This window comes from Chaetodon auriga, chromosome 4, assembly GCF_051107435.1.
Source record: "Chaetodon auriga isolate fChaAug3 chromosome 4, fChaAug3.hap1, whole genome shotgun sequence".
NCBI lineage: Eukaryota > Metazoa > Chordata > Actinopteri > Chaetodontiformes > Chaetodontidae > Chaetodon > Chaetodon auriga.
The window spans coordinates 4485010-4503842 of record NC_135077.1 but is presented as its reverse complement, the minus strand read 5'-3'; the positions used below and the strand labels follow the sequence as shown (position 1 = coordinate 4503842).

At 43.4% G+C, this 18833-nt stretch overlaps 1 protein-coding gene across 7 annotated transcripts in view; it reads right to left on the bottom strand.

The window, feature by feature from the left end:
* Positions 1-18833, bottom strand: part of rab11fip4b (RAB11 family interacting protein 4 (class II) b) — a 58186-nt gene that overhangs the window by 25020 nt on the left and 14333 nt on the right. The window contains exon 1 of one of the 7 annotated variants that reach the window (XM_076728316.1): positions 1893-2405. The exons of 3 other annotated variants lie outside the window; for them this stretch is intronic. In XM_076728316.1, coding sequence (XP_076584431.1) covers positions 1893-1970 — 78 coding nt within the window. In that variant the 5' untranslated portion in view covers positions 1971-2405. Of the gene's footprint in view, positions 1-1266; positions 1596-1892; positions 2406-18833 lie in introns of those variants that run through there. 3 more of the 7 variants (XM_076728319.1, XM_076728317.1, XM_076728321.1) reach the window with 3 other exon arrangements.

Below are 18833 nucleotides of genomic sequence, written 5' to 3'. Positions count from 1 at the left end.
CTGAGTCATCAAAGTCATGTCCGGTGAAAAGAAAAGAAAGGACCTCGCTGTCTTTCTTTAACAACATGCATTGTCTCTCTCTCTCCCTCTCTCTCTCGAGCAACTGTTTGTCAGCCCTCTCGCTGTTGTCCGTTGAATGGGGGCATTTCAGTGAGTCGTTAGAGGCAGACCCTCAGCAGGTGGTCAGGCCCCTGCCTCTTGTCAGCTGTTGCGTGAGCATAGCAATAACCCATTTTAATATTTTCTAAAAAGGAAAACTACAAGAACCAAGAGAGCTTCTGCAGATGCTCAACGCAAGCTCAGAGACAATATTAAGCTTTGAAACTACATTAACTGTGAAGACGTGCATTAAGATAAGAAGGATAATTCTTTGTTTTGTCTAGAGAATGTTCTTTATTCAGTATCAGAAAGTACGGAAGAAATAATAGAGAGGAGCGACTATTCTAACTGCTGAGGATTAGTCGCCATTCATCCAGTACAGCCAACTAATCTAGTTATTCTCGTCCTGGTGTACAAACTGTGCGCGGTCAAAGACACACGACTGCACGTCAGACTTGTTTAAGGAAACAAAGTCGCTGCAACTATATTCAACTTCATGCACATTTGCAAAACGATTCTAGTGGAAAACAAAAGTCTTCCAGGGATGTTTTGAGCCGGGCACCACGAGCAGGGAGCGTCCTGCTGGGCTGAGGAAGAGCAGATCTCATTATGTAACGTCCAGTCACAGACCAGGAGTATTCAAAAGGACGACGGGGTCTGACGTCACATGTTGCTACTGTGATCCCCACAATACAAATTAGACTCGGCCTGCCTTTCTATTTTAGGAGTCATGAATGAATATTAGAAGGAACAAAGAGCACAGCAACTATCTGCTCTACTGTCAACAGCTCGTGACTTAAAAGCTAATATTGCTGCACTGTCGACACATTGTAGTCACACTTTTCTAGACAGCCCAAATATCTGATCCAAATGACAGGAAAACCTATTTTTACAATGATGACGCTGGCCTGTTATGTGTCTGTTATGTCAACAGTACACCTACATTTTCAGTGTGGCTGCTTCAAACCACAATGTGACTGCTGTGGTATAAACTTCAGCATTTTCACTGAACTATGTCCTGAATAAACAGACAGACTGGATTAACGTGAATTACACTTACAGAGCACAATGACTTCAGAGGAATTCCAAGTAAATGAATATTAATACTGAAGACACCCGACAGACCCTGAATCATAACAGACTAGACTGCCTGACATTTATATTTACCTCAGTCCTGATCGACAGCAAACCTGTTGTTCTCATATTTACGGCACTCCAGCACCTGTCCTCGATCTGTCTACACCTGGACATGCTGCGTCTGTCCCGCACACTTCTTTTGATCACACTCGCCGTCTCCCTCTCTCACTCCCTCTTCTCCCAGCGACCCTGATTTCCAATTAATCCCATTAGTGTCAGAGAGATGTTGAAGCGCAACAGAGCCACCAGCGACTGAGGCAGGGAGTGAAAACGATGAGGAGGGATACTGGAGAGCAGACAGGGGAGAGATGAGAGCGAGCGGAAGAGACAGGACGGCGCAGTGTGGTGACACAGACGCCAGCAGCTGAGCGAGACAGGCAGGGAAGCCGCGAGGCAGGGTCAACCGCATGCAACACACACACATCCAAACACAAAGTGGGGGACAATGGACTCTGCACTGCTGCTGGACTGTCCCCCCCCCCCCCCCCGCCTTTGACTCGCCAGTCTCCCCCCTTCACTAAAAACTACCATCATGTGTTCGCCTTTCTTTCATTCAACCCTCATGTCTCTCTGAGTCTTTCCTCTGTTCCCATTCTGTCAAGTATTCTTTCATCATCCCCATTTTCCGGCTGGTTGGCTGCAGTCTGGTTGCTTACCCCGTTCACTGGTGAGGAGAGTCCATGTTCAGCGGTCCCCCTTGTTCCCCCGGCCAAACCCTCATCCACTGAAGTCATCCACTCGCCCTGTTCACCAGGGCTCAGTCCGTTGTCTTGGCTCACGAGCGCACACACACTCACTCACTCACTCACACACACACTCACACACACACACACACCACACAGGTGTTCCCTTCAAAGGAGGAAGCGTCGGGATAGTCCAAAGGGTGAATCCCTGTTGGTGGTATAATCCAAAGAGAGGCAGAGGAGCGGTGCAGGATGTATCGTTCACTTTAAAACTACACCGGCTGTCTGGTTTCTCCTCCACCGACAGAGACCGTGACTGGCTCTCTCTCTCTCTCTCTCTCTCTCTGTAACACACACACACACACACACAGGCACACACAAACACACACAAACACAAGCACAGACTCTGGACCTCACACCCTCACACTCACACACTTTCCCTCTCTCTCTGACTGGCTCGCCGGCTGACTCGCATTCACACAGTGAGAGCTCAGATCAGGCAACAGTTGTTGAATTCATGGCCCCTCCTTCCCCCCCCCCTCCCTCCCCCTCGTGGGTGGTTGCTTAGCAACTGGCTTCTGTGGGCGTGGCTTGCGCGAGTCCTCACATTGCTGCACACTCCGCTCGGCGCTGCCGCCCACTCAGGCTGTATTTGCATATGAAGCCCTGCCTGCTCTGTGTCTGTCGGCGCTGTGGAAGAGGCCAGGGCCCGTGTGGGGTGTGAGGGGGCAGGGAGGTGAGCGCTGTCACTTAAACTGAAACAGTTTGTCTTCAGTGATGCAGCAGATTCCACAGGATGGGTCAAAAAGAAAAGGGACGCATTGGTTTGTAACAATGGGAAGGAGAAAAAGGGGGGAAGGAGGTCCTGGAGAGAAGGAGAGGGGCGACGGCAGAGCAGCTACAGGCATGTGCTGTTGAGTTCACCCACAGAAGTTCAGGAAATTACTTAAAAACAGGAGAAGACACAAATTAATGTTACATTTAGCGCTTAAACAGTTTATTAATTAGACGATCGATAGAGAATTAATTGGCGACTATTTCAGTAATCGATCAATTCTTTCACTCTGATTCAAGCTTCTCCAGTTTGTTGGTCTCCTCAGTCTTTAATGCCGTTAAACTGAATCTCTTTGAGTTCTTCAATGATGGTCAGACAAAACAAGACACTTTAATATGCCAACTTGGACTATGGGAAATTGTGAGGGCCATTTATTTAAGTATTTGTACTGATAGACTAATCAATATTGGAAGTAATCTTTGGTTTCATTTGCAGGATCAGTGATTCATGAAATCCTTTCAAAAATGCAGAGTGGTCAATGTTCACGTGAAGCTGTGTTTCATGGTTCCTGAAAAGTTGACATCTCATAGACACAATGTGTTGTATTGATTACACAAACAAAGACCAACTGACTGTCAAAATGACTTAATGTTTGCACTATGCTCTTTATATGCACAACACATGTTTACAGTTGCATCCCCACGCTGCTTCTGCACTTGCACTTTCTATATTGCATCTTTTATTATTGCACCTCAATAACATACCTCAAAATTTGACATTGGAGTATGTAGAAACACAATCCTCCGTGTAACCACCTGTTGCATTGTTTGGTTGACCATTAAGTTCACTTTGACTTTGTACAGATGCGATAATTGAGGATGCACCAAAAGTTACAGATTTCTAAGAGTTGATTATTGGTTCCAATCAATCAGTGAAACTACGATGAATAACAAGTCTATATTCTTATAATCTGATGTGCAGAATTGTTGAATGGAAACTACAAATAACCCCTCGAAAACGCAAAACTATTTTTGTATTGTTATGCTGCTTCCTGAATTTTACAAAACCAACTTTTTCATTTCCTCTTTCTAAATAATTTCACAGCGCTGTTCCCTTAAGGATATAATCTACCCCTCAAAGAGTCCACAGAAGTTTTAAATAAATGCAGGAAAATATTCTGTGAGTGGGCTCTCTATAATGTTTACCATTATTTCTTTTTCAGCTCTTATCTCAGCTCCACAGGGCATTTCAGTCATTCTTTCAGCTGCCACTCGGCGCTTCACTCCTCCACTTGGATCTTTTAAATTGCTCCTATTCTAGTTGGAGGCCGACCAGACTCTCTTATCAGAGTCAGGGATACAGAAAACAACTTGAAGTCTGCACTGAGGGGCCCGGACATCTTCTAATTAGAGCTCCAAAAATGTGATTATCATGTTTGTTACTCATGCTGGGTGGCGCCAGGCCCTCCAGTCCTTTCTGGAGCTATTTTGCTTTCAGAAATTCCACTTGTTTTAAAGATACTGTTCGTGAGTGTGGCCCGAGCTGAAATGAGGACCATATGGACGTTGCAGTGATGTGACGGCAGAGTGCTGTACACTAACTGCAGACTGAGTTAGACAGCACCGTGAGCTTACAGTATCTGTGTTAGTGTGAAGCTACACATTTCTCACAAAAACGTCAAGATGACCTGGTTTTAGCTGTGCTGCACACAGACGTACAGGCGGAGGATAAAACACAGATTACCAGAAGCTGTTCTGAATCTCACATGAACTGCTGGTGCCCTTCATGTTTGGTTTAGAACTGGCTCATGAATTGACATTATGATTCAGACTCTACGTCACTATGGGACAGGGTCCGACAGGTGAGTCTGTACTTTGTTGTTTTTCTTGAGGTGGGGGCAGTGGTGGAGGAAGTATTCAGGTCCTTTGCTTAGGTAAAAGTACTCATATCACACTGTAAAAAATACTGTTACACCTAAAAGTACTGTGTTGAAAATGTTAGTTAAGTAAAAAGTATGTACGCACCATATATTAAAGAAAATGTTATGTAAAAGCAGCATTTTACTGTTTTAGTTGGTTGAGGTGGAGCTAAGTCTGAACTATTTTAATTGGACTGCAGTTAATGATTATTTTCATTAATGTTATGTTATTAATAAGTATTAAAAATAAATTGAAAATTATTTTAAGGTATATCAGCAAACTCTCACTTTTGTGAAGCTAGAACCATGAAATGTATTTACATGAAGAATTACTACATAAAAAAATATTTGAGAATTGTATTTCATAAGCTCTTCATATGTTTTATATGCAAAAATTTGAATTTGTTACTTAAAGAGGTCAAATAACTGTATGAAGGATCTCAAATTTCTTGAATAAATGTACTTGGTCACATTCCACCACTGAGAGGAGTTGCTGTGTACGAGATGATTAGTCTGAATCTATTGTACTTTTCTTCCAGTTGTTTGTTCTCACTTTCTTCTGTGTGCTTGTTTATACACACTATGATGAACGGATCACAAAAAAAAGATTCAATTTCACTGCAAACACTTTCTCAGATATATTTGCTATATTCCTGCGTTATCTTGCCTGAGTGAACAAGCTGCTATCACAGTATGATCCACTTCCTCTTCATATCGTCATCTGAGAACCTCCCGGACTCTCATATTGCTGCTGTCCTCCTTACATTTGAAGGACCTGTTCCCCGAGCTGTGGAAACATAAATCACACACTCCACTGCCATCATAACAACTCCCCTCCAGTCTCTGTGCTACTTGAAACAAAAAGAGCAGGATGATAGCCTCTCTATGTTCCCCCGGGCCCGTACACTACGACTGTGCATTTATTTTTTGATTCTATCAACTTCTCTCTGCCTTTCCTCCTCGCTGTGTTTCACCAAAGTATCGGATTAATCTCTCAATTTGTTGTCTTTGTAATTACGATAAAATCTCATACTTTCTGGGTGTATGTTGTTATGCCTGTGTGGTGTTGGCTCAGGTCTCACCACTTCATGTCTTGTTCCAGTATGTGGACTCAGCAGCCTCTGGCAAAAGCTGATGGCAGCTGAGCCAAAACTTAATCCTGCTAAAATTACAAGGAAATGTCACGGAACGTATTCCTGTCTTGCTATCTCTCTCTATCTCTCTCTCTCTCTCTGGGCTTATTTTCAGTGTTTCAGTGTTAACTTCATGAGTCATACTCTGCATGCCGGCCAATCTCTGTGTCTCATATAATAGGTGTCACAGAGCCACCACTGCTTGAGTCCTGACGCTTGATGTGAGTACTCTCGTACTGATGGAGTGATGAGAAAAAGAGGGAAAAGTGGTGAAAAGGCGAAGAGGAGGAAAGAGATATGATCCAAGCTGAGGAAGCCAAATAAAAGCTAATTGTGTGGAATGGAATGCACCCTTCCTATAGTCTCCTTTCTTCCTCCCTCCCTCTTGCTCTCTTTCTCTGTCACCTCTCAAAGATGTTGGCAGTGACTCAACCAATGGCCTGTGGCTATTTGTTTATTTGCAATTTGTTAGAGGGCTGGCCCCTTTCCCCCTTTTCAAAGAAGCCATTTACAATTCTATTCATGTCTACCTGCCACAGTCACACTGCAACACACAGTTATGGTCCAAGAGGTTTGGACAGCTTTTCACTCAGTTCTTTCATAAAGTGTTAACACAGTTATGTTAATGTGTTTCAGAGAGGAGAAGACATTATTACATTACTTTTTGTAATGGTGTACAGTATAATGGAGTGAAGGGAGGTGCAGTGTTAAAGTGATGAGGTTCTGTAGCAAAGAGGAGGTGGTGGTTCTGCATCGCCCTCCTCATAGATGAATGGACTCAGGGCTGAAACACACACATACACACCTTCAGACACACATCCTGAACTGCACATACAGTAGTATAAAAAAAAACCAAACCTAAACAAATGAGCATGTTACAGAGTTCAGCTGAAACAGCTCTGCAGGGATTCCCATCCAGCTGCTGGGGTTCGCAATGCAGCAAGACGAATGATAGAGAGGAAGAGGGTGGGGGTAGAGATGGATAGAGCGAGAGAGGGAGAGGCCCCAAAGAAGAGGAAGCACAAGAAGCTTAGAAGAAGTAAATGAGGCAGGGATACTCCTCAAGGGGCAGTGGGCTGGTAGGCTGCTTATTTGCGCTGTGCTGTGCTGTGCTGTGCAGTGCTGTGAATGCCAATAACTCAGACGCTACTTCTAGCAGATATGGAGAGCTTTGGACTTATGACCGCCACGCATGTAGCTACTTAAAGGCTTCCTGTGACAATAAGGGGCACTGACCAAATTATGCTGGTACTATGGAGTGCTACTACTTACAAATTTTAGTACCTGAGAGTGCATCAGGGTGAGAGAGTAACTGAGAGCAGAGAGAGAGAGAGAGAGAGAGAGAGAGAGAGAGAGAGAGAGAGAGAGTTTGGCATTATGGCTGCCACCATCTTGGTTATTTGCAGACAGAAGTGACCATATTTGGACAAGAGGGTGGAGCCTGAGGAGGACATGCATTGCTACGCCTCTGTCCTGATTGGCTCTGACTGAGAACCTGAGGACACAGTGGCGACTTGTCAGTCATGAGGTAGCCACACCCTAAAGCACACCCTGCTTCATCATGTATTTTACGACAAATGGGATCATCATTGACAAAATGCACAGCATGCTGTAGTGAAAACACTTGAAACTAGTGATTAAGACCAGTTAGCTCTGGCCTAACCCGAAGAAACACCTGGTCAAACACAAAATATTAAGTGAAAAATGAAGAGTGTACTGTGCTTGACAGCATGAAAGCCAAGTCCCCTGTAGCCAAAGCTAACATTAGCATGCCCGCAGGCGACAGGCGTTGAAAACTTCATCGACATCTTCAGGTCATTTTTATTGGCTAGTTGGATAAGTTGTGAGATAACTGTGCTTTTTTCATTGTGTTGTTGGATGTAGCTTAGCATTAGCAAACACTTAACTACTGGTTACGTTGGAAATTTCTTACCAACATGCTATTTAGTATGCTAAAATTGGACAACCTGTTAGTCACCATTCAATTTCATTTCAATCCATTAAGCCAGCAGTCTTTCAGCTGCCTTATCCCACCAGCCTTGGGTATTCAGTACTGCAAGCGCCAGCTCATTCTCCAGCCTTCTTAACTCCTTTGTTTCTCCTGCCTCCGATAATTTCCATAACCTCAGTCTGAATGACGGCATGGACAGATCTGCCTTCTGGACCATGTCACATTCAAAGATTTGATTTTCTTAAATGATGTGTAATTTCTGGCTTAATTAATAAGTACATGTAATTTGAAATGATGCATTTTAGACGCCATTTATCCTCTATCATTACACAGGGTTAGGGTTTGGAGGAGTATATTTATATCTGTGACAGAGCCAAAGATCTGACAACATGCAACCACTAAGTGCACAACTTTACGAGACTCACTTTAATAACAATGTAGGCAGTGGAGGCGGTGAGAGGAAGGGGTCGGAGAGAGTGTGAGCGAGCAAGTCGGCGAGCGAGCGAGCGAGTGAGCAGGACAAAGATTTAGAGGGCTGAAACGTGCAGCATCATTTCTGATGCTATCTTGATTTTGCCAGTCTTGACAGAAAGAGTGAGACCACGAATAAATGAGCCTCAGAAAGAAATAAAAAAGAAAACTAGACAATTTCCCTGCGGGAAATTTTGAAAGGGCCACGGGGTCTACTGCCCGACCGCGTACATATACATTACATTATATGCCCATTATGTCTCTCTGTGTGTGAGGGAGCATGAGAGAGAAGTGCTCACAGAGGTACTGAGCCTCAGAGGTTGCCACAGCAACTTCAGAGCCCCTCCCAATCATGCTCTATGAGACCCAGCTGCGCACGCACACACATGCCCCCTCTCAGCACTCAGGCACACATGCACTCAGAGAGAGAAAAAGAGACAGAGACAGAAGTTGCCGGGCTTAGAGGCCGCTAATTCAAATTCTGTAAGTCTCACACATTTTTCCAGAACATTGTGAGAGAGAGGACAAGTTTGTCTGCAACTGTGGAAAAAATCATGCCTGTAGTGTGTAAACTGTGGCCGGGAGGAGCCTGGAAAGACAGAAAATCTGGAGTTAAAAAAAGGCTCTCTGCCACTCTGACTACTGAGGCTCAGTGGTTGTCACGGCAACTTAAGCCGGTTGCCCATGACGACAGGGGCAGACAGACAGGGGCAGACAGAAACGCGGAGAAAACGAGCGATTTTCTGCCTCTGCACTCCTCTCACGTTTGGGCTTCTCCTGAGAGAACGGAAGCTCCTATCAGAAAAACAAAGACACCGTGAGCGCCTTGAGGACTTCCTGAACGTTTTGGTGTAATTTTATGCTTCTACAGCATATATTGTGGACACAGTCGCGAGTTGAAAACGGGGCTCCTTTCTGCTTCTCTCCGAAAATCTTTGTATTGGAGTGCATGGGGAGCAGAGACAGACATGGCCGTGCTTAGAGGCTGCTAAATCAAATTCTGTAACTCTCACAGATTTTTCGAGCACATTGTGAGAGAGAGGACAAGTTTGTCTACAACTGTGGAAAAAATCATGCCTGTAGAGTGTAAACTGTGGCCGGGAGGAGCGTGGAAAGAGCAAAAATCCAGGCGTTTTTTTCGGCTCTCTCCCACTCTAGCGATGATGTCACCCACTCTAGCCTCTAACTGTCCGCGCAATACACACCCATTGAAATCAGAGAATTTCTCCAAAAACGCTCATGGTCATTGATGAGGGATTATTCAAAAACTACATGAGTTATCAAAACGTGGCTTAATACAGCAATAGACAAGACTTGTGTCTACAATTTAAAGTTTAAATGGAGTCTCTAGGTGAAAGTATGCCGGAGCAGTAGCCATTAGAAAAAGGGAAAAAAAAATTTTGTTTTTCGAGCTCCTCCCATTCATTTCTTATGGGAAACGAAAACGCGTTTTTCGCGACTTACGTCGCGAAAAACGCGTATTCTGTAGAGAAAAATAATAGCACGCCGATCCCGATCGAGACGCACGTTTTGATATAACATTTGCGTGGGTGCTCCCAAAACTGTAGGAGGAGTAGCGGTCCGAAATTTGACACGGAAGAGGAAGAATAATAATAAGAAGAAGAAGAAAAAACACGCAGGATAACAATAGTGCTCGGGGCTTCGCCCCGAGCACTACTGTCTACAGCTTTGCTGTAGGCAGTAGTGCTCGTGGCTTGCCCCGTGGCCCTAATAAGAAAGAAACTATTGAATAACAGTCAGAGGAACAACTTATCATGAAACTGTAATGTCAAACAAAAAGCATGAACAATGACTTTAAATCAACTTCCTCAAACTCCCTCTTCGTACAGAAGCAGTGAGCAACAGAAGTCTAGTGTTGCACGGACGCATAAAATATTATCTCCTGCTACTGCCGGTCTAGTGAGAACGACAGATACCGCTGTCATATTGACGTATGAGCAATAGTTATCACAAGGTTTTCACAGAACTGTAGTTACACTGAAATAGAAGTAACAGCGTATGGAGTAACACTGAGAACATTTTGAGGGAATCCTGCGGGTGAAATCACACAGGATGCACTATCTCTTCCAGCAGGACACGTCTACGGACTGTCTGTTTGTCACATGAGTGAAACCAGGTTACTGGGTTAGTTTTGCCTGCAGGGAAAACTCACACACTGCTGTGGAGGTATTGATGCGTCTACGCATGGAGGGTGACAATGTCCTCACTCAATTGCACACTTATGAATGACAGACAAGTGTCCAGTCTCCAATTAGACTGAGACTCCACCTTGAGAGAATGGTATGCGCGTCAGGATGGTATGGGAAGTCACACACACACACACACGTATGGTGAGAGTATACTGTATGCAATGGACAGTGTTATGAAGTGCTCCAGTGGAAACACCCATTTTCATATGAGTACAAAACACTGTCAGCCTGTAAACAGACACCTTGACGTCTACGAACAATATTTCATTCAGCTCAACAGATGAGTGGATCCTGCTCTGTGCAATTCAACAATTAAAAACTCATGTAGGCCTATCTCCACACAAAATGGTTGTAAGACAAGGCAGAATGGAGAAACCGCTGGATTAGGGTTTGAATGTGTACAACATTAGCTGTGGTGAGCTGGTTTGTTATACTGCAGCGATGAAAACCTAGTTATTATCTTATACTGTTGAACTTTGTGATGCGTACTTTGCATCTATATCGAAGCTTTCTCTCTCTATAAGTCTATCCTTTTTCTCATGTGATGTCATGTATATATATGTATCTCCTCTCCCTTAAAAAATAGTGACAGTGGGTGATCTCTGTCAGTGTGCTGAGCATGCCCGGCTAACAGGTGACTGACAACAAATCAAAGCCTGATGATCAATACACGACCTGGCCATCCATCTATCAAATCACTGACAGACCAGTTGGACAGCAAGTGACAGAGGGATCAATGAGAGAGATAAAGACAAGTCTGATTCAAAGCTGAGACAGGAAGATGAGAGAGAGACAAACAGACGGAGAAAGGCACCGGAAATACTGAGAGAAAAGGCACTGAAGACGAAATCTGATGATTTGGGTTTCAAAGTTTTCTACTTAAGTTTTCTAGAACTCTAACCATTTAATCAAACTCCCTGGTGCATTTGCAGCTCGCAGCTGAAGAAGAAGTGCTGCAGAGCTTCAGTAGGATGTTGAGGCTTGAAAGGAGGTTTTCACTTCCTCTATTAAAAGGTTACAGTGGGTAGAGAGGGCACTGTGTGTGAGCTGAACCGGAACAATGCAACTAGACAATGGCTGCTAATTAGCCTGACAGACAGGAGAGAAAACACTGAACCATGAAAGGAGTTATTGACCAAGGTCATGGAATATAAATGCACTTTGCAAAGAGATGAACAAACACAAGAGATGCACACAGGTCACACACAGCGGATGAAGTATTTGAATTTAATGAGAGATAAAGCGCATTTTCAAAGCCTCAACTGTTCACAAACATGTTTTAGTCTTTTATCCCAAATGCACACATTCATTCATCGGTAATTAAACTTATACTGCTGCTTAAGATGAAGAATTTGCACATCTTTGTAGCACTTTACAACTGTTGCGAAGTACCACAGCACACATTGTACTAAACAGAAGACTGGACAGGCAGCACTGGAACTAATACCAAGATCACAACAAGACTAAATGAAAACCTGTTCAACATGTGATGATCTGTCACTTTTTCTGGTATTATTCCAGTTGCACAAAAAGCGGCGCGGCCGTGTTGTGGTTTTAAGACACCTAGGTGCCGACACAGGAAGCCCTTTCTTTCACTCACAGTTCTCACTTAGGTGGAAGAAGGATTTGAGGCAGCTGCGAGGTTTACTGGGTGTCACCTTGGTGTGACACAGCGGGGGATTTTTTCTTTTTGTTGAAACACCTGTTGAAACAGTTTGCACAAGCATAAACTTCCTTCATGGCTATATCGTAACGCTGAAGTGGAGGCAACATATAACATGTTTACATTTAACCACCATTTTCTTAAATATATTCATACATTTTTAGTGTGACACATATGCATGATTGTACTTCCTGCTTTCCTCAATGAAGTTTTATCTTTTCTTACATTCTTTAGAAAATATTCTGACCTCAGTGGACATGAACTGTGCTCATTTACATCATGATGTCAGTACATGTCTCAGCAAATTCAAAACAATGCAGTCCCTAAATGTTTATGGTCATTTCCAGTCAGTTTGGTGATTGCAGTGCCATAACTCACACTATAGTGGGAGTGTTGTTTCTGAAAGAGGGAGAGGGAAAAAGGGAGGAGAAGGAGGCAGTGATCCAGAACTGAGCTCCTGTGACAGCTTTTCAATTCAGTCCACACATCACAGGACAATCAGCGACCTAATTAAACAAACAGAAAGAGAGTGAGGGAGAAAACGAGAGAAACAGAGAGAAAAGATGAGGGGAAGAAAGAGAAAGTGATGCAGGAGAAGAAAAATGGGCGGACTGATGGAAAGATAGTGAGAAAAATGGGATCGGAGGAACAAAAAACTGCAGAGAGAGGGAGGGAATGAGAGGATCTAAAGAGCTAGTGGAGAAAATCAATGATTAAATCAGGCAAGGCCCAAAACATGAACAGCAGAGTAGAAAGAAAGTAAAGTAAGATAATGGAAAGAGGGATGATAACAGCAGTGAGGAGTGGTGCAGTGTTTTACACACTGGCCTTGAGCAACATAAGAAATGCTGGCTCAGATTCGGGGGCAGCAGTGCTGTTACAAGCAATTCAGTTTATCCGCTTGGAAAAGAGGAAGACAGGGTCTGGACACTAATTATGGGTAACAAGACAGACAGACGGACAGCAGAGCTTAGCCAAGACCTCCAGCACAAGTCAGGGGAGATGGAGAAAGATGAAATTATAGAGACAGCAAATGAAGGAGGGAGCGAGGAAAGTGGGACAGAAAGTAAGAGAGTGAATGTCGAATGTTATAATGTGTAATGTGTGTGTGTGTGTGTGTGTGTGTGTGTGTGTGTTCGTGTGTGTGAATGTTATAGTTAAAAAGACGAAGGGCACACGGATGGCACAGGGGTATACTTTTTTCCCCACTACCACAAAGACCCAGTACAATTTCTTGCCTGCAGCCATTACAAGGCCGACAGCAGAGCATAAACCGAAAAAAAAAAAGTGGGAAAAATCCCCTCAAGTCAAATAGAGGAAAAAACACTGCTGGAGCCCACAGACTAAATGACAGAGAGCGTATCCTGTTGGTCACACCGATTCAGCTCTCTGACACTTTCACATGAGGCATCTTTCTGTGCACACATCACAGTCTGTGCAACTGTTCCTACATGCGGTACAATCGCTCATTTCAGCTTCGATTATGTCAAAAGTGTGCGCTTTGAGCGTACATATGTCATTTGGTGTTTCACATACACATTTGTATGGAACACCTTTCCGTGTTCTGCTGAGTACTGAGACGCTCCCCACACTTAACAGCTGTTCCAGTTCACATGTTGTCTGTTCTGCACTCTCTCTGTCCTGCAGAGGAGCCATGAAAAAGGCACCCAGGCAGAAAGAGAAGTTGCTTGGAAAGTAACGGCTAAAAGTGATGGCGAAGCAAAGTGTTAAGAGGGTGTCATCAACAAAGGAAGGGCCACAAGAGATTCACCCACGCACACACTGAGATGGACAGGAAGGACGGACCAGTTCAGCACATACAGGACTAGATAGTCTGTGTATCCCGACCAGTCCTCCAGATTAAACAACAAAACATATCTTTAGTTCATCACCTGTAAAAGAACACATGCAAGAGCTTTCTGATCTAACGCCCCTAAAGGCAGGACAATATCATTGGTCTGTGCTGAAGTTTACTGCTGGGAAGAAGGAGTCCTTGGAGTACACAAGTAATTGTACTTTTTAAGGTACAAATGGCATGTGTACAAAAGTAGACTTGCAGCAGGAAAGGATCTTTTCTTAGGACCTTAATGTCCTGACACAGGGCACTACGTTTTTCACTGTTGTGTTGTTAAATAATTGTACCTCTCTTCTACTACGATATTACAACACAGCTATTCTCCTCATCTGGCAAAACCTGATAGAGTGCAGGGAAAAGTACATTTTCTGGACAAGGCAAGAGCAAAGCAAAATGAAACAAAAAGCATGGCCCCATAAAGACATGTTAAAGGGAACAATGAGTTGTCTACTGACCACCTGCGCAATCTGAGTATCTGTGCTGTGAGAACATACTTGCATCACAGAATTCATTAGCTTCCCGCACACAAACACACAGAAATAACTGCATGTGTGTGTGTGTGTGTGTGTGTGTGTGTGTGTTTCTACATGCTCTCCACCCAGATGCTCCTGACAGGTGGTGACCTCTGTCCACTAACAGACGGTCTGGACCTGTGGCAACGCACTCACACTCACGCAGGGATAGGAAGAGACACTCCAAGCCTGCTCAAAGTCAGAACAAGGTCATGTCAACTTACAGAATAACTAGCTGAAGAGGATCAGCAGCAAGAGCAACAATTTCTTCAGCTTCCTCTTCGACTCCAGTCTCGCTCACATTCATTGCAGCTCTCCTCCAAATGCTAATTCATCTCACAGCACTGCCTCCAGCTCCAAATCTACCGTGATGTAATATTCTCATATCAGCAATATGAACATTGCTATATAAACCTCCACCTTTAGTGGAGTTTGTAACTTGTTAAATATTGCAACTGTTTTGAATAACAGAAAGGAAACAGCCCTGGGACACACACACAAAAGCCCATCAACACGCTGGGACTATGTGAGGTAATCAAACGCCGATGAAAAGCATCATTTATGAGACAGTTGAAAGAGAATTACTTGCATGTGTCTCTGTGTGAACTGATGCTCCGGAGGGAGAGAAAGAGACGTGGAAAGATGGGGTGGTCGACAACACATACACTGTGAGATTATTAATGCAGAATAACAAGGCTGAGCAGGAATATGTTAATGTATATGTGCAACACATACATGCATAAACATTACAACTGGGGAATGGGACAACATGGCAGAGATGAGTGAGAGCCAGTTTTTCTAAGATTTATAGCCATTGCTAGTCAGTGAGATCATGGGAGAAAGACAATTCCTATGTGCATGCATGAGGGGGGGGGGGGGTCTCAGGGTGAGCGAATGATGTTTCTGTTCATTAGCAGTCTTCCCTTATAGCCGGACAGTTACATGATAATCATGTCTGCTTGGTGGCGGTGTGTCCTTGACTGTCATTGGTGGGATTCTGCTGGGCCTTGTCTCTATTCCAGACTTTGTGTGTGTGTGTGTGTGTGTGTGTGTGTGTGTGTGTGCATGTGTGTATGTGTGTCTGTCTGTGTTTGTTTGTATGTGTACGAGAGACTTTCAAAACTTTAATTAACCAACTAAGCCAAACAATGTGGTGCCAAAAACTGTGAGGCGGCGACGCTTGTGCTCTTCCAGATCAACAAAAAGTAATTCCCTTCCTTTCCAATCAGCCTATTGTGTGTGTGCATCCTCCAATCCGCTGAGGATTTGATGTACAACAGAGACAATGGTAATTAGAATGTGCATTAAATATTTTTAATGGTATTTTTGGGGAACTGTCAGTGTGACACACCAAGAAAGACGAGGCTGGACAGCAGACATAACAATGGTCACTGAATACATTCAGTGGTGCAGCTACGTGCACCTTGTCCCATTTTTACCAGGATTCCTCGCTGCATTTCTTCACTGAAAGCATCTATTGATCCCTCTCTGCTTGAACAGAGTTGGAATAATTCTGCAACTCCACAATACTGGTTTGACTGGCTGCTTTTCTCAAGGGTATTTTGCGAACTTCTGCGGCACCGTGATCGATGGGTGAAAAACTGAGCACATTTTCCACATAGCTGCATTATTTCTTTCATGTGACCAGATGAGTTTCTCCAAATCCTGGAAATACAGACTGACTCACTTTCACTAGTCAGTTGAGTGTAGAGAGACACAGATATAATCTACATCAGATAGCTTTAAATAATGCACAACTCAAAGGCGACACTGAAGAGCAGACTGCACTGAATGAGTTCTCAGAGACTGAGACCATAAGCTGCCAGCAAGTGAAATCTAAAACTTCAGACCTTTTAAATTTCACAGATAGAACAAGGCTTAATTTGGGATTTAAATAACTGTGAAAGCACCGTAAAAACAACCAAAAATCTGTGCATGCACCATTTCTCCCACTCCAACCTGTCACAAGAACCCCAAACAATAAAAATCTTGATGAATAACAAAAATGCGATGTTTAACTGCATTTCAGATCTTCAGTTCGCATAATTCCATGTTTTTTCGACCTTGTTTATCTTTTTGAGCAAGGCAGCCACGGTGCAGACCACACACGCTTGTTTCTGGCTTGTCTTGCGCGTCTCATCCATTCCTGTTTCCATCTGAACAAAAAAAAGCCCTGTGACTGATTTAGAAGTGAGGCCCGATGAGTTTCACCTTCACTAATAGGCCGTGTCACTCACAACCGCAGGCCAAAGGGCTCCGTCATTAATAAAAGAGATAAAAGGTGCTGTTTAGTTTATCTGACTCAGACGCTTTTCTGTTCTTTCTCTTCAGCCACTTCTTATCTTTTCTTTTGTCTCTGTTTCTTTTCCGTTTCCCTTTCATCTCTCGTCAGACTCGCGGCCTTTGTCTGCATTCTATTCGGTGCTCTTATCTCTTTCCAAACTCTCGTTCCCTCACATCCATCAGTTCACACTCATCTGACTGAATCCCATCTATCTTTCCCTTTTATCTTCCCTCTGTCCCTTTATACCCTTTCCTCTCCTCTGGCTTCCTTGTCATTTTTTCATTGGGTCTCTCTTTTTCCTCTCCTGTCATCACGACCCTTTCATTTTCTCCTCCCTTGCTCAGACGGAGGTAAAGAAAGCTCACATAGTCAGTATTCACATGCTTTCCCCAACCTCCTTCAGATCTGCTCAAAGTCAATACGCTATCAATATAACAAACAAATGCAATGAATACCAATTGATTTTTGCTTTAGGCCGTGTGTGCTACAGTTTGTTAATCCATACACTGTGCTCCCCCTCCAGACCATGGTACAAATATTACAGTATCTTAATCACTTTACTGTAATACACAGTTTACTGAGTGATATACAGATTTCACCCTGTTATTAATGTCATACTGGTCTCGCTGTGTCTTGTTCTCTGTCACTACATTTACGCTCACTGTCCTACATTGAACTTTGCTGAGATGCACAAGAAAAAAGGGCAGTCTGTGCACAAAAGAAGAAGTACTTCACACGACATGTTACAACTAATAATCATGGCTATTTGTTAGAAAAACAATCGCCACAATTCAGAAACAACACATTGCTGTATTCTGACCTGAGTTCAGTCCTGAGGTTCATGCATGTGTCTGGTTAAGGATTTGTATAATTAACAAAGATTTACAGGTCACACTAAGAACATGTGGCTGACTAGTCTGTATAAAAAGATTAACCCTCAGGTCCCCACAAAGGACCGATTACAGGCAAAATACTGAAAGATCACATATCAGGTAAAATGGTATTCTCATTAATGTACAGATGTGGTTTACCTGTATCAGTATGGCCATCAACAAACCAAGTGAAACCACCCATTGGTAACATATAGCCTGAATATGATCCAATTAATGCATAAATATCTCATAATACTGACATTTATCACAAATATGTGGATAGTTAAACACCAAATCACTGCTCTGGCAGGCAAGTCAAGCCAACGGATATTTGCACAAAACATGCAACTTGTACGTTGCATATTTTGTGGATATTGCATATTAAGTGATGTGTAATATTTAGTGTGGGAAAGTCCACAAAGGATGTGGACTACAACATACAATGACAGCTGTCGCGAATCAAATTTCAAAATGACATTAACCACAGCAGCTGAGAAAGGTCTGGGTCATTAGCAGACATCCCGGAGAGGACGCACACTGCCAGCACTGTCCTCTGATCACAAAAAAATAGTAAATCTGAAAGACAGCTTGTCATAATGTGCCATCACATCACATCATGCCAGATGGCTCACAGCATGGCATCACGTATCTTGATGTCTCCATGGCTGTCAGCTGGGCTATCAGTCACCTCTGTGGCTTCTAATGTGGCCAGAAAGTTCACTGTGATGGTTCTGTATGGCCTTCATACACACAAGGACTGGACCATACAAACTGCATGTCTTCAAATGTTTGAATACATATTACTAATTGCTTGGACAAAGTGGATTCATCTGATGGTTTTACCGCACAAAGTCAAAGATATGATGTAAACCAACAAGTCCCCCAAACTCTGTCATTCCAAGACAAAACAGTGCAGCATTTTCAGATCTGGGGCCCCCGATCAACAGAGCAACGTCATCCATCAACGCCTTCTAAAACGCATGTCACTGTTATTTTACTTATTCATGATTCTTCTTCTTTTCTGATATGACACTGCTCTGGTTAAGTAAGGTTTAGGCACCAAACCTCCTGTTCAAGGTAAGGAAATGAATGTGGTTATGATTAAAAGAAACTAACTTTGTTGGTAGAAAACAGGATGCAAAAAGTGGTCTCTCATGTCAAATTCAAACACTTTGTAAGTCTAACCGCCAACCATGATCTGCTCTCTCAGAGGGTTTGAGGTACCGTAAAACATTGTAGTACGTCTTTGCTTCTGCATGGCCACAAGAGC